Source organism: Heloderma suspectum, chromosome 5 (assembly GCF_057233095.1).
Source record: "Heloderma suspectum isolate Gila_16-S chromosome 5, 16-S_ref, whole genome shotgun sequence".
In the NCBI taxonomy this organism is placed as follows: Eukaryota; Metazoa; Chordata; class Lepidosauria; order Squamata; family Helodermatidae; genus Heloderma; species Heloderma suspectum.
This window is the reverse complement of record NC_139462.1, coordinates 195516057-195531148: the sequence shown is the minus strand read 5'-3', so window position 1 is coordinate 195531148 and position 15092 is coordinate 195516057. Positions and strand designations below refer to the sequence as shown.

Here is a 15092-nt window from a genome sequence, read left to right as displayed (position 1 = left end):
ACCCTGTGAGGTGGTTTGGGCTGAGAGTCTGTGACTGGCCCAGTGTCACCCAGTGAGCTTCCATGGACGAGTGGGGGCTAGAACCCGGATCTCCCGACTCCCAGTCCAACACTCTAGCCACTACACCACACTGGCCGCTGGCTAGACAACACTATACTACATCAGCCAGGGCTGGCCCAAGATATTTTGTTACCTAAGGTGGAATAGCAAATGGCGCCTCTCTCCCCAAGTCAAGACGTATAGCACCCAAGGCCAGTTAGGTTATTTTGCCACCTGAGGCAGAAAATCCCACAAGTGCTTTCCTCCCTCCCTTGTAGTAAAAATACAATAATAATAATAAATCAAATAACTAACAATTTGCTGTCCTTTCAGAGGTGATCACATCCCTCTGCCCTGTGGCCAGCATGCATGTTCCTTCATTTGATGATGCTGACTTTCCCTTGTTAGGAAATGGTCCTCCAACATGCAGTTTATATCATCACTAGATAACAATATTTTGAGCATGGGATACTTTTATTAGTAAAGGAGAAGAAAAGAGAATTGAAATTCTGAGGTCAAGTGTTTGCCAAATCAGGCTGTGGTAACTTAATATCATCCAAACTAGTTCCTAACTACATTGTTCTGAATAGTATTTAAAATAAGAAGCTTCTCCAAATAAGTATTATATAAAACAAGAAATGTTTTAAAAATAGAACCACATAGTACCCCAGGATGTGGTCTCCAAAATGTAGCAGAAAGGTTCCGGGTATGTTGTGTACAAGTAATGAAATTGGAAAGGTTTTTTTCTCTTTTGCAATGTGTTCGTATAAATCCTGCATGTTTTCTGACTGCTGGCTGAAAAGAGATTCTATGCATTGAAATTATTTTCATTTAAGGTGCTGTGTCATGGGCTGTACCATTTTAGAGGACTATTTTCTTGAAAGAGAAGGACTCTTCACTCTCCTGGATTTGCTCGTGGTGGGTAATATTATTAGAATACCAACTATACTACATTATACATTGATTCTTCCCAAGGTGTTTGCTTGCTTATTGAAATAATTGTTATCCTGCTCTTGAGCTGAAATGGCTCTCAGTGCAGCTTACATAGAGTCAGTAAAAAGACACTCTCTGCCGTCGGGCTTACAGTCTAAAAGACATGACACAAGGAAAAAGGGAGAAGGAGGGAAGAGAAAAACAAGGAAACTTGGTACCCAAGTTTCCTTGTTTTCCTCTTCCCTCCTTAGTTAAATAGTTCCCTTCTAAAGTTAAATAGTAATTCTTACAGTGACTAGCTAGAATGGAAATGGTACCACGTTTCAATTATGTATCTGTTATTGCATTTCTCCCTGTCAGAAATGATATCACAAGCAATAGCCATTATGTACCTATGACACTTGTACAACCACAGTCTGCGCTGCAATTACAAAGGCTACAAATGCGCTGAGAGAGACATCTCCAATTTTCCCATCTGTAAAATATGATTCTTTGTTCTGAAAATGCAATATCCCTGAAACAAAGGTGGCACCTTAAGAAGCATCATGAAGACTGTACACTAATGGGAAATGCACACTTTTATCCTACAGAAAACATATACAAAAAAGCCTTCTCTGTGTATGCACAACAACCCGGTTGTTGCTACCCAAGGAGGCACATTTCATAAAAAGGAATGGCAAATTGCAAAACATTCTAGTATTTTTGTACTCTTATCAGAATAATCTAAATGACATATCATAGAAACTGTAAATCTGCTCCAAGAAAAACATGCCCTGAAATTATGCAAAACAGTAGTATTTATCCAAATGTTCATAGTTTCCATGAACACTTACAATTTGCATACTTTATTCTGAGTCTTACAGTTGAGGTTTCAGAGGACTTTGAACTCTTTAGAAAGGGAGTGTGTTGGAATGAAGTGAAAGAAATGTAAATGAACCACCATTCAATACTAATAAATTGTCTACAATATACTAGACACTGTAGTTACAGAAAAGAAAAAGAAGAATTCTAAATTGTAGGACTATACAGGCAGGAGAACATGTTTGCTATGAAGCAGGAACAAGTATGAACAAAATGTGGAGTACAGAATCAGAGCAAAGAACTTTTGCTGAGACTGCCTGCACATTTTCAAACATGTTGAAAGTCAGAAATTTATATTTCACTTATTTTATTTAAAATGGAGACCAAGATTCTCAAGAATTTAAATTCTGCACCTCATATCAGATTTCATGCAAAATGTCATGTCCCCACAATTAGAGAAAACAAACACCATTATATCATGCAACATGAACTGTTATTGTTCAAGTATTTTTCTGTTAATTGCAATACTATGGACAGTATCCAACACTGCTACTCCACTTATGTAATGAACGTAGCGCTAACATAAGCGAGCTGTAGCGCTACACCAATAGCAGAAGCTCACGTGACAGGTTTTCCATGGAAACCTATTGCACCAGTTTATGCTATTGGCATAGCGCTGGAAGTCATGTACACTAGCACTACATGAATTGTGTAAGCCGAGCAGCAATGTTGGATACTGCCCATTGAACCCATCAGTAAACTCTACCTAACCTTCTAAAATATGTGCTTCATTTATCCATAAAATTTTTACTAGAAATAGGTAGCCAATGTTAAACATTTTATCTGCAGTTCAAAGCTCTATGGGGCTCTAGCGTATGTAACTCCATGTTACAAAGAGCTTCCTAATTCACCATGTGTGCAACCCCTGTCCATACAAAATATTCACTGGTGTTGATATGAAGGGGGGAGGTCCATCAGTGCATTTTAATCTCTCTGTACATATTGGGCCACTAGATAAGGGTGCTAGCCTTCACATTTTTTCTTAAAATCATCATAAAGATAGAATTTCCTAAGGAATTGTGTTCACAATTCTGTCCTTGTTTTTCTTCTGCAAAGTTAAATCAAAAGAATGTATGCAATCTAATTCTTGGAATATTAGTTGAATTTTGTGACAACCCTAAAACTGCTTCTCATATCAATGCCTGGCGAGGGAAAAAAGACCAAACAGCAGCTAATTTATTAATAAGTTTGTGGAGACAAGAAGAGGAGGAGATGGGAGTGAAACATGACAGAGTTGGGAGGATTGTTGGTAAGTATTAGTTAAGTTATTCTAGAGTATTAGTTTAGAGTATTAGAGTATTTTATATTTTCATACTTGTAAATTAAAACAATAAGGAAAGTTTTAAGACAACCAGATTATTTCAAAGATAAGTAAACACTAGCAGTTATTAATCTTGCATTGATGTTTCTGCGTTCACAGTTATGTATTTGAAGAAATATAGGTATGTTGGCCACAAAGAATGGGAGAGACAAAGGCCCAGTTCAAACAAAACAGGAAACCATTGCTTCCCATTACAAAAGTGACTCTGCACAAGCCTCAGGTCTCATGGACCTCCTCTCCTCTTTTACACACATGAGGAGTACCATGAAAGCTTCAACTTCTGCTTTATGACTAACCACAATTCCTGTTATGTCTGCATTTGGGAATTGTGGTTTATTCTAACCATGACAAGATAAAACCATGGCTCATGGAAGCACACCAATGTCTTTTTAAAAATTGTGTGTGTGTGTATTTATATATTTTATATAAAAATATAATTTTTAAAAATTATAACGATATAAAGCAGGGGCCTTAAATTTCTGCCTATAAACCTGGAATAAAGCTACTGAGAATTAGTCTGCGATGAAGATGGTAATAACCTGAAATTAGTTTAGGTATCCTTCCCATCTAATTTTTCATGTTGTAGGACTATTCATCATGAAATGTGTTCTCCCTATTGGCATTGTTCCAGTGGCCTACTCTCTGAATGAAAGCAATAAAGGGACAATGTACGAAGGTACTAAATGAAATATACATTATATCCTCCCAAGGAAGCAATCCAGCAAAGAACAGAAAGCACAGAGTTCATCTTTAACATTGCTTACAATTATGCAGAGAGCGCCAAGCTGCATGTTCAGCAAAATTATGTGGTAGAGCCCTTCCTGAACTATAGTGTAAGACGTGGATGAGAATAGACTTGATTTTGTTATTAGTTTTACCACTAGATGGCATTTGTTTCACCAACTGCAAAAGTGCATCCATTATTCTCTGTATTTCTTCATTGAGGCAGCTCTGCTTGTTATATCAGTTTTGTTCAACTCCACTGTATATGCATCTTATTTCAAAATTGAATTTGTTTCCCATAAACATTATCAGTTTCCCAGAAAATAACATATTTTATGGACAAAACTGTGAAATAATGTGCAGAGTTCATCACCATATATGAAACATTATTTCCTGTGCAGCATTCTGTTCTCATTCTCCAAGCAAATTAAAGATGTTAAATTTCTACCCCACCATTCAGTTGAGAGAGCCCTCAGCATGCTTCACAAATTAAAAAAGTAATCAACATTGTCATTGACCTGGTTTGTACAACAAATCCTCATAACCCTCAAGTAGTAGTAAAAAGGTAAAGGTGTCCCCAACCAGTCGTGTCCGACTCTAGGGTGCGGTGCTCATCCCCGTTTCTAAGCCGAAGAGCCAGCGCTGTCCGAAGACGCTTCCATGGTCATGTGGCCGGCATGACTGAACACCCAGGTGCACGGAATGCTGTTACCTTTCCCGCCGAGGTGGTACCTATTTATCTACTTGCAATTTCTTGCTTTCGAACTGATAGGTTGGCAGGTGCTGGGACCAAAGACGGGAGCTCACTCCGTCACGCAGCACTCAGGTCTCGAACTGCTGACCTGCCGACCTTCCAGTCTGCAGTTCAGCGTCTTAACCACTAAGCCACGGGTTATGTTAATGTTGTTTTACCCTTGAATAACCCGCAATGGCCAGTTTCACACGATATGGTGCAACCCCTGATCACCCCAATCAGGGGTTGCATATTCAAAATGGCAGCTGCGCACACCCAACACATTCCATGGCTCTTTGTGGGTAAAATAACCCACAATGAGCCAGCCATGTTGTGCAAACTGGGCCAGTAAGTAATTTGATTAAGAAAAAAACTCTAGCTTTATTGAAAAACATGAGAATTGCTGTTTGGAGCAGTTGATGGAATATACACTGAAAAATAGATAAATACTAGATCACAATAGTGATCCAATAGTCGGAAAACCAGTGGTTACTAACAATTGCAGCTCTTTGGCTATAACTATTAAGAATTGTGGAAAGTTTTTTGAGTGTTTTATAGCCTGCTCCAAGCCTTCTCTCAAAAGAAATTTTGTACTTTTTAAAAAATGCTTGACTTACAGAGCAATCCTGTGGTCCCTAGACAGCGTCCCAGGGGCCATATGATTGTCCAGAACCCCCATCAGAGGTGTTAGTCAGAACTTCAACCTCGGAGTGGTTTTCTGATGATGGAGCCCCCTGTCAGATTTGGATCATCCTTCCCACATTGCGATCAACCCCACATGGAGACAAGCTTCAGTCCATCGCTAATTTATTTTGCCAGAGACTGGCCTCTTTATAAATGCAGATTCTAGGAAAGCTCTCAGACCGTCTCAGGCCTTTAAACCACAAATCTGCGATCCCTAATAGAGGTGCTGACAGTTTGGGCATGAACCTCTCACAGCCAGACTTGCTTCACAGTGATGCCCTTCCCTTAGGGAAGCTCCCTCCTACGATGGCTTCCAAGAGTGGCTATCTTGGCTGAGCCAAGTACTACCTCTCTGAGAAGTACTACCTCTCTGAAAGGAGCCACTTGGCTTAGGGAACTCTCTCTACCACCACCCCGCGCATTTCCAATCACCATTCTTCTTCTCTCCCCTATCCTGTTCTTCCTTTCTCTCCTTTATTCCACCCAGAGCATATCCTGGGAAATACTTAAAGAGAATTCTTTTTGGTGGGCAAGAGAAGTTCTGAACTGTATTTGACTTTATACAGATAGACAAGAGGGTTGGTTTTTCTCCTCCTCCTCGCTCAAGTCTTTGAGAAGAGTGGGTTCACATGGTTGCTGAGAAACAAATCTGGGGCTGTTTTGTTTGTCAGTTGCCATTATCCAGCAATAGGAAGGGCTGGAGCTCAGTGGTAGAGCACATGCTTGGCATGCAGAAGGTCTCGGGTTCAATCCCCAGCATCTCCAGGTAAGGCTAGGAAAGAATCCTGCCTGAAACTGGAGAGCTGCTGCTGCCAGTCATTGTCAACAATTCTGGGCTAGATGGACCCAGGGCCTGACTCAGTACAAGGCAGCTTCCTATGTTCCTATGAACAGAAAACTTTAATAAAAATAGGAGGTTTTGGTTTGTTTTTAAAGTGGAGGGGACATAAATACTGCTCATTTATACAGTCCTGTCTATGCCTACTCAGAAGCCCCGTTATGTTTAATGAGGCTTACCCTCAGGAAAGTGTGCATAGGATTCCAGCACAGGTTTGTACCCTGATTTTCTGCATGTTTACTCAAAAATAAGTCCTGAGTTGTAAGCATGGTACTGCAGGCTTAATACAGTGCCTACCCAATTCCATCTAATGAATTGACTACCCTTTCAGCTCAGTCCTAGGGATGTTTTGTCATTTTTTATTGTTACAGTTATTTTTATAACTGTTTTATTGTTTTAGATTTTAAATTGTATTAGCTAGCTTAATGATTTAATATATATTTTAGTTATTTCAATTATTTATTGTTTTACGCTTTTTAAATTGATTTTATCTGTACACCACCCTGAGATCTTAATGATATAGAGCAGAATACAAATGTTTTCAATAAATAAATAAAATAAATTTGTGGTTTTTAATTTTTCATGAACTCTAGCTTCAGTGGTGAGGGAAAGGCACTTAGTACATGTTCAGAGTTTCTCCGTAACTTAGCCCTAGTTTTGAAAACAGACTCATTGGCTGAATCCTGGTAACGTCTTGGCACAAATGAAGTTACGAGGAGAAAGATACAACAAGAGCTTGTGCATAACAAGGAGGAGGTAGAGGAAAGTTGCACAGAACAAAACATGTTTTTATGAAGAGCTGCTGGAGGATGGTAGGATGAGGAGGGGTGGTTACATGGAGGGGAATAGAATTGGTAGGGGAGAATGTAAGTGCTCAGTGGTGAAAGAAAAGCATTCTGCATATGCTCAGAGGCACTGTATGTTTAAGAACATAAGAGCCGTGCTGCATCAGACCAAGGTCCACCTAGTCCAGCATTCTGTTCACACAGTGGCCAACGAGATGCCCATAGGAAACCCACAAGCAGGACATGAGTACAATAGCACCTTCCCACCCATGTTCCCCTGCTGCTAACATTGGAGAAATGTAAATAAATTCTAGTCATTCTAAATTTGCATGCATGTATATCCTTCAGAAACTCTGCAGGTTTCTTGCCTGGGGGACATCTCTAATGACCTGTGCATTTTCATACAAATTTACCCAAAAACTATTGGGGAAGGGGTGAAGGGAAGGGAAAGCAAATCACTGCCTCCTCCTAATTGGAGAACTCCTCTTCCACATGAACTGCTGCACCTATCCTTCTGAAACTTTGCTGGTTTCTTACTTAGGGACAATTCTAGGCTGTCTGTACTTTTAAGAACAATAGTCCACAAGGAAAACAGGGAGATAAGTATGTCCTCTTTTGGAGACCTCAAAATGTCAAGGCCCTTACACAAAAACCCTTCTGGGTATCATTCTGAAAGTAACAGATAGGATCTCCTCTGATGGGGCAATGAATCCTGAAATTTTTATCCAATTCTTCCAAGGAATAAAAATGTTATTAGCAGTTACCTTTAAAAGAAAATCAAAATATAAACCCTGCACCTATTTTTCTGACATTGGGCAGGTGTAATTCCCTTCTCAGGGGCTACGATGCCTGAAATTATCATCCAGTTCTGACCAAGAGAAAAAAAGTTTTTTTTTCTAATTTCCCATGGTAGTCAACAGGAAGCATAAAGACACATTTTTCCAAACCTTGACTCAAATGTGGTGCTGAGCTGAAGTGGTCCGACTACAAACTGGCCCAAGCAGAAGCAGGATGTTTTCAAAAATGCTGAATTGGGGTCTGAGTTGAAGTGAAGTGGGTCGGTGCACACTTCTTATGTATGTATGTAATCTATACACACACAGGTGCCTTTAGCCTTGGATATATTTTATATATGCAAATTTGTGTTATGGGCCTGTGCCCCACATCTTTTAAGAACCTAGCAACGCCCCTGGCTTAGACTCATCCCTGACACCCCTTTTATGGCTCCACCCATTTAACTCAGAGGCTTCCGCAGTGGCTCCTTCTACTAGGTTGGAACTCTGATCTCTTCGAGGGGAGGTGTTTCAGGGGCATGCCAGTGGGCAGGGAGGGATTGGCCAAGGATGGTCTCTGAGGCCCGCCTAGTAAAAATTCCTTTTTTGGAGAATGGATAGGCAAAAATGCCTCTGCTGTTCCTCCTGCTCTGCTGGCAAGAACCCAGCAGGGCTCTGGATTGAACAGAGCCTCTGAGATTGGAGCACTCTGTTGTTTGGTCTCCTCACCCATAGGATTGCACTGATAGACAAGTTGTTAATCATCCTAATCAACATAGGCCCAGATCCATCATAAATATTAATGGTTATATCTAATGCCTCCATATATTTCAATATATAATAGCTAACTGGCATATAACCATGTATTGTATTTCAGTAAAAGCATTACAATGCTGAATTTCTTTTTTCTTTTTTTTATATAATAATTTTTATTTTTTTAAAAAAAAGAAAAACAACACAACAACAACATAAACACACAATATACATACACTAAAATATCTCTTAAGATTGTAAGATATCTACCTTTGGCTCTCCTTACACAACAAATGCTTATTATTCTCTAGTTCTTATCTTAGTTGTATATCATACATTGAGTTCACATTCTCTCATTTCCTAATTTTAACAACAACAACAAAAGAGAATTAACCATCTCAAAGTTCAAAATCCACATATATAGATATCATTTTTCTCTATTTCTTGTACAAATTCTATAAAAGGTTTCCAATCTAACATAAATTTAGTTGTTGATCCTTCTTTAATTATAATAGTAAGTTTTGCCATCTCTGCCAGCTCCATCATTTGCATGATCCGCTCGCTCACAGTTGGTATTGTTTCGTTCTTCCACTTTTGTGCATACAGTAATCTTGCAGCTGTTGTCATGTAGAGAAAGAGGGTTCCCCCCCTTCTCTTTTACGTGTTTATCTGTTAGTCCCAATAAATACAATGCTGAATTTCTGATGATTGTTGGAACCTAACATTTTGCATTTGTTTTTTATGCTGCAGATACAAAGAAGCCATTAGTTGGCCAGTTCCAAAGAAAACAAGAAGTGATTCCAATGCCTGCCAGTTGTCCCACTATTGCTGTCATGGATGTTGCTGAAAACATGAGAGCAAAGATTTATTGTGTAATATGCAAACTAGGTAAAGACGATGAACTTATTTTCTGCTTTTTATAATAGCCCCTCCATATACACTAGCTTATGAAGGTAGGTATATAAGAGTAAAAGAACTGCTGTTATATAATCAAAGCCAGACTGTATAAACAGAAGAATAAAAGAACAGAGTTACAAGAAAGTATATAATAGACCTAGTGCTACTTACATTTTTGGAGAGGGTTGCTAACAGTTGGTCTTGAGGGGTGCTTCTGCACTTTTAATTTGTATGTAAAGAGAGGTTTCTCGAGTACATCTTCTTCTGCCACTGGTGTAATAGGAAAGGAAAGGCCTATTTCTCCTTGCCAACCCAACTATTAAGGACATTTAAGCAAGGAGCTGCCAGTGCTTCGGTGGGATCACTTAGTTTTGCTATCATGTGCATTTTAAAATTGCCTTGTGACAATGTAAATCTTAATATAGGATTAAGATTTCTATAAACTTTAGAATCTAAAGGTAATCATTGATGCCTTGCTTTAGGCTTTGAAAATTTGCCTGGCCTCTCTGCGAAGGATTTTGTTACACTTGCTATCATACGTAGATATCTTGACTTTAAGGTAAGTATTGTTCAAAATGTGGTTTTTATTTACAGTTCCATTTATTGGAACTAGTAGAACTAAGAATGTGCAGTTATGCATGTTTATTTACTCATAGCCATAATGCCGGACAGGTTATTAGAATTCAAAATTCAAAACTCTTCATAAACATTTTTTGTTCATGCCTTAAGTGTGCAATCCTATGCATGTTTCAGAAAAAAGACCTACATCTCTCAGCATGGCTGGATGGGGAATGCTAGGAGTTGTAGGGCTTTTTACTATCTAAATAGGATTGCACCCTAAATAGTATAAAGATAGAAATTTAGAAGAGAATTAAGAATAGCATTCACCTGGCCTGTGTCCTTTGGAAGTAGGATCATAGTATCGTCATTACCAGTGTAATCTAGAACAAATTTACCATGTCTATTAGATAATTTTCTTAGGCAGCCTATACACAAAAATGAAGAAATTTTAGGTCATGAGGAAGAGTGGGCATGAAGTTCAAAATTCACGGTATTCTAGTCATAGATTCATAGAATAGTAGGGTTGGAAGGGGCCTACAAGGCCATCGAGTCCAACCCCCTGCTCAATGCAGGAATCCAAATCAGAGCATCCCTGACAAATGGCTGTCCAGCCTCGACCCACAGAAGTTCGTCTAGTTAAAGGAATTGCCTACTCTGACACAATTCTCAGGACTTCATTTTCCAATTCACAGCTACAACGAGTAAGCATTCCTTTCTTCATCACTCTACACCAGGGATTGGCAATCCAGTGCTCCGTAGATGTCTTGGACTACATCTCCCATAATCTTTTACTATCAGCCATGCTGGCTGGGGCTGACATGAGTTGTAGTCCAAAACATCTGGAGGGCTTTAGGTTGCCTACCCCTGCTCTAGACCATGGCCCTATAGCTATTGCAATTGCAGTGGCATTCACCTTCTTTAATGAATTGTCAGTTCTGCTGTCCAAGATTCATAACGCTGCCAAAACAAACTTTGTGCACTAATACTAGGATAGCTGTCCTTTTGAGTTTATTTTCTGGAGAATTTGTATGTAAGATACAAATAAGTAATTCTCTTTTTAAAAACCTCTCATTTATCCATTATTTATAAAGGTTGGTGAAATCTGGGGTGAAGTGTGTGCAGAACTTAAAAAAGAACAATTCAGACCAGTCACTCCTGACCAGGAAGCATTGCAAGTTATTACTGAAGCATTTGAAAATGTTGGGAAGATGGTTGTTTCCCTCCAAACTGAAATGCTAGAAAGTCAGCACTACCAGGAACTTCAGGAGGAAGAAAAAAGTTATGCCAAGGTAAGCAAAGGAACAAGTTTGTGAGAGAGAACCATGCATTTAGAAATACATTCCTTTGGTGGTTACATACATTGATAAGAATTATTTTTTCTTTAAAAGCTGAAAAGTTATATATGCTGTCTCCTGTGGAGTCTGTACTCAGAACACCTACTCCACTTTGCAAACATGGTGTGAGGTGCATCAGCAGTGGTGCCTACAGTGCAGCCACCACCTGTTCTGTGAACTTCTCCCTCCACTGATCTATAAAATAAGATTCCATTTCAAAGCTGGACACTGAACTATGCCACTTCAAATACTTCTGAAGAGTAAGTGGGGAGAAGTTTGACTGTTCTCCTTATTTTATTTCACATTCTAGATTCAATCTCTCCATAAGCAAAAGGAAATGGTCAGTAAGTCCTGGGAGAATTTCTTAACCCGGACTTCAAACTACGAGGCTTTAAAGGTAAGAAAGTTGGTCAGAAAGTGGCATTATGGGTGATATCATCTAAGTCAGATTTCATTAAGCTATTGAATATAGGGGCTTACTGGGGATAAAGCCATCAAACTCTTTTTTTATCATTTGTACTTTAAAGATAAATAAATAAAAAAACAAAGAACATGACAAAGCACTTTGAGAATAGGTAGGCTTGCACAAGTTGGGGAGGTTCCAAATGAATCTCTAAAATGTGTTCATAAGAATTCCTCAGTTTCTGCCACAGACAATACATTTTGGCCTATGTTGAATTGTTTTATTCACTTGCATAGAAGGAGCTTTTATGTACAACATTTTATTTATTTATTTATTTTATTATTAAATTTATTAATCGCCCATCTGGCTGGTCACCCAGCCACTCTGGGCGATGTACAACATATAATAAAATTGTTTAAAACAATAAAATTCTACAATAAAAACATTTTCTAAAATACCCTAACCCACCCCAAATGCCTGCCTGAACAACCACGTTTTTAATGCACGGCGGAAGCTCATTAAAGAGGGGGCATGGCGGAGTTCCCTAGGGAGGGAGTTGTTTGTCATGTTTTTTAAAGTGCTTTGTCATGTTCTTTGTTTTTTTATGTAACATGGCTTGGTTGTTTGTTTACTTAGTTAATTTCTAACACTTCCTATCACTTTGGCTCAGGGAGGGTTACATCATAATACTTAGAAAAAGTATTATAAGAAACACTCCTATATGTATCATTATACATAACCCTGTAATCCTATGCCCACTTACCTGGGAGTAAACCCATAGAGATTTGTACAGGATTGTGTTCTAAGGCTACTCATTAACTGAAGCTAAAAATTGTGGGTGTAATGTGGGTACAATGTATCTCTCACCTCTGAGCAATAACTTTTTGAAACTCTTATAGAAAGCAAAAAGGCTTCAAGAAAAATCTATTGAAAATTCTAGATCAAAGATAAAACAATATAATGCTACATTCCATCCAACTGATATTAAAGGCCTAAATACAACTGTAAGTAAAATGCTCTGTTGCTCATTTTAAACCCAAATTAAAATAACATAAAATCTTACAAATGTATATTTAAAGTTGAAAACTCTGAGAATGGCTTCATGCAAACTTTTGTTATACATTGTCACACAGCAGGTATTTCACTAATTCAGTAAGCACTGTATTCACACTTCATATTGCGACACAGTATTTTCAGACAAATCATAAATGCATTGGCATTGAAGATAAGTTGCTAATCTGTGGGTCTAATCACACGGTAGCCTTCTTACAGCTGCAGCTCATTTTGTTCTGTTTTTTCTTCAAATGAAGAATTTCACTGTATCTATCACACTGCCAGAATTTTCCTCTTGCCCCTGCCCCCACCAGCAGTATGTAGTGCAATCTCCAGTCTGCGTGGCTACCTTTCCTCCCTCCCACCGTCACCTCTTCCCCACGCCTCCACTACCATTTCTGTCTCCCTCTGTGGGCATGCATGCAGGTGAATTAATTCTCCTGAATGCACACCTTTTTAAAAAAAAAATGAGGGGGAGGAATTGTGCAAACTGTTATGGCGGAAGTTTGCAAATGTGCCTTTTCGAAAGGAGGTTACTCCAGAAGTGTGTAAGTACTGTGCCATCAAAATTAAAAATATGTCTGTGTTTGTACTACACCAACCAGAAATGAAATGACACAAAGGGGAGCGAAATTGTGCTACACGAACATGACCATTCGGAATCATCACAGTAAACGTCATAACCACGTCCCCACAGAAATGCCACAAGGTTCTGAAAACAGGGATCACACCAGTGGTTCTCTGCAGTTCTGTGGTGCACCAGAAAACATTACTAAATTTTCCTCATTGTGAAAAAATATGGGCAAAGCAAGGGAAAATCACAGGGTGACTGCAGAATAATGACGATGTTGTGTGGACAGCTCGCAAAATCTCACACGCTGGGCAAATCAATAGCACATTAAAAGCCTAATCTGATCAGGCCCTGTGATTCTGTCATAAGAGATGTGGATTTTAAGCTCAGTGATATTGTGCAAGCTCTTTGATCACTTAATTGTAAGAGGAAATAAACAGCATCTAAAAGACCTTTATTCATTAGAGTGAGGATAAGAAGCAATTACGGAAGCAATATGGAAGAAGCACAGGTAGCAGAAGTAAGATTTGAACTTATGAACTTTTATCGAAATGAGTACATTGTGGCTGCTTTCAGACATCACTTTAAGCCATGGTGGTTTATAAGTTACAAGAGTTTATAAGCCACTGTGCCCATCACACGATCATGCAAATAAGTTATTGTGCATAGCTTATTCCCCCCGCCTTGCCCCTCTCTCCCCCCTCAGTCCGCCAGCCCACATCCCAGGGGGCCTTGTGGCAGACCTGACTTGTCTGCCGCTAAGTCCCTCTTCCCAGCTCCGATAGCAAACAGGTCAGATCCCCTTTTTTTAATTTCCCCAAATGGGGCTTGGGTAAAGAAAGAAAAATCCAGAAATCAAGTGGGGCTGGGGCAAAAGCCACCACTACCACCAAGGATTGTGGGGGCAACACAGTCCTTGGCAGGGGGTTGGATTTCGCCCTAACTCCACCCCCAATTTTTGCCAGGAGAACTTTGAAAAACTAATATAATTGAATGGAGCAACGAGATCCTTTGGCTTGTGTTATATTTTCAAAGTGCCCCTTGTGAGAATCAGCAGTGGGTTGGGGAATCCCACCCCCTGCCCACCATGGGTCCTTTTGCCCCAAGGACCCATGGCAGGAAGGAGAAGATTCCCCCTTCTGCCAATTTTTGTGAGGGGCACTTTGAAAATATAGAATCATAGAATAGTAGGGTTGGAAGGGGCCTACAAGGCCATCGAGTCCAACCCCCTGCTCAATGCAGGAATCCAAGTCAGAGCATCCCTGACAAATGGCTGTCCAGCCTCGTCTTGAAGGCCTCCAGTGTGGGAGAGCCCACCACCTCCCCAGGTAATTGGTTCCATTGCCGTATTGCTCTGACACTCAGGAAGTTTTTCCTGATGTTCAGTCGGAATCTGGCTTCCTGTAACTTGAGCCCATTATTCCGTGTCCTGCACTCTGGGATGATCAAGAAGAGATCCTGGCCTTCTTCTCTGTGACAACCTTTCAAGTACTTGAAGAGTGCTATCATATCTCCCCTCAGTCTTCTCTTCTCAAGGCTAAACATGCCCAGTTCTTTCAGTCTCTCTTCATAGGGCTTTGTTTCCAGTCCCCTGATCATCTTTGTTGCCCTCCTTTGAACCCTCTCCAGCTTGTCTGCATCCTTCTTAAAGTGTGGTGCCCAGAACTGGACACAGTACTCCAGATGAGGCCTAACCAGTGCTGAGTAGAGGGGAACTAGTACTTCCCGGGATTTGGAAGCGATGCTTCTATGAATGCAGCCCAAAATAGCATTTGCCTTTTTTGCAGCCACATCACATTGTTGGCTCATATTCAGCTTGTGATCGACGAC

The 15092-nt window shown here is 39.8% G+C and overlaps 1 protein-coding gene across 1 annotated transcript in view; it reads left to right on the top strand.

Moving 5' to 3' along the window:
* The window catches only part of CFAP69 (cilia and flagella associated protein 69), a 62974-nt gene that overhangs the window by 45828 nt on the left and 2054 nt on the right, over positions 1–15092 (top strand). Inside the window, exons 16-22 of the mRNA XM_084858937.1 lie at positions 876–957; positions 2890–3082; positions 9194–9331; positions 9823–9899; positions 10993–11190; positions 11546–11632; positions 12538–12642. Coding sequence (XP_084715063.1) covers positions 876–957; positions 2890–3082; positions 9194–9331; positions 9823–9899; positions 10993–11190; positions 11546–11632; positions 12538–12642 — 880 coding nt within the window. The remainder of the gene's footprint in view (positions 1–875; positions 958–2889; positions 3083–9193; positions 9332–9822; positions 9900–10992; positions 11191–11545; positions 11633–12537; positions 12643–15092) is intronic.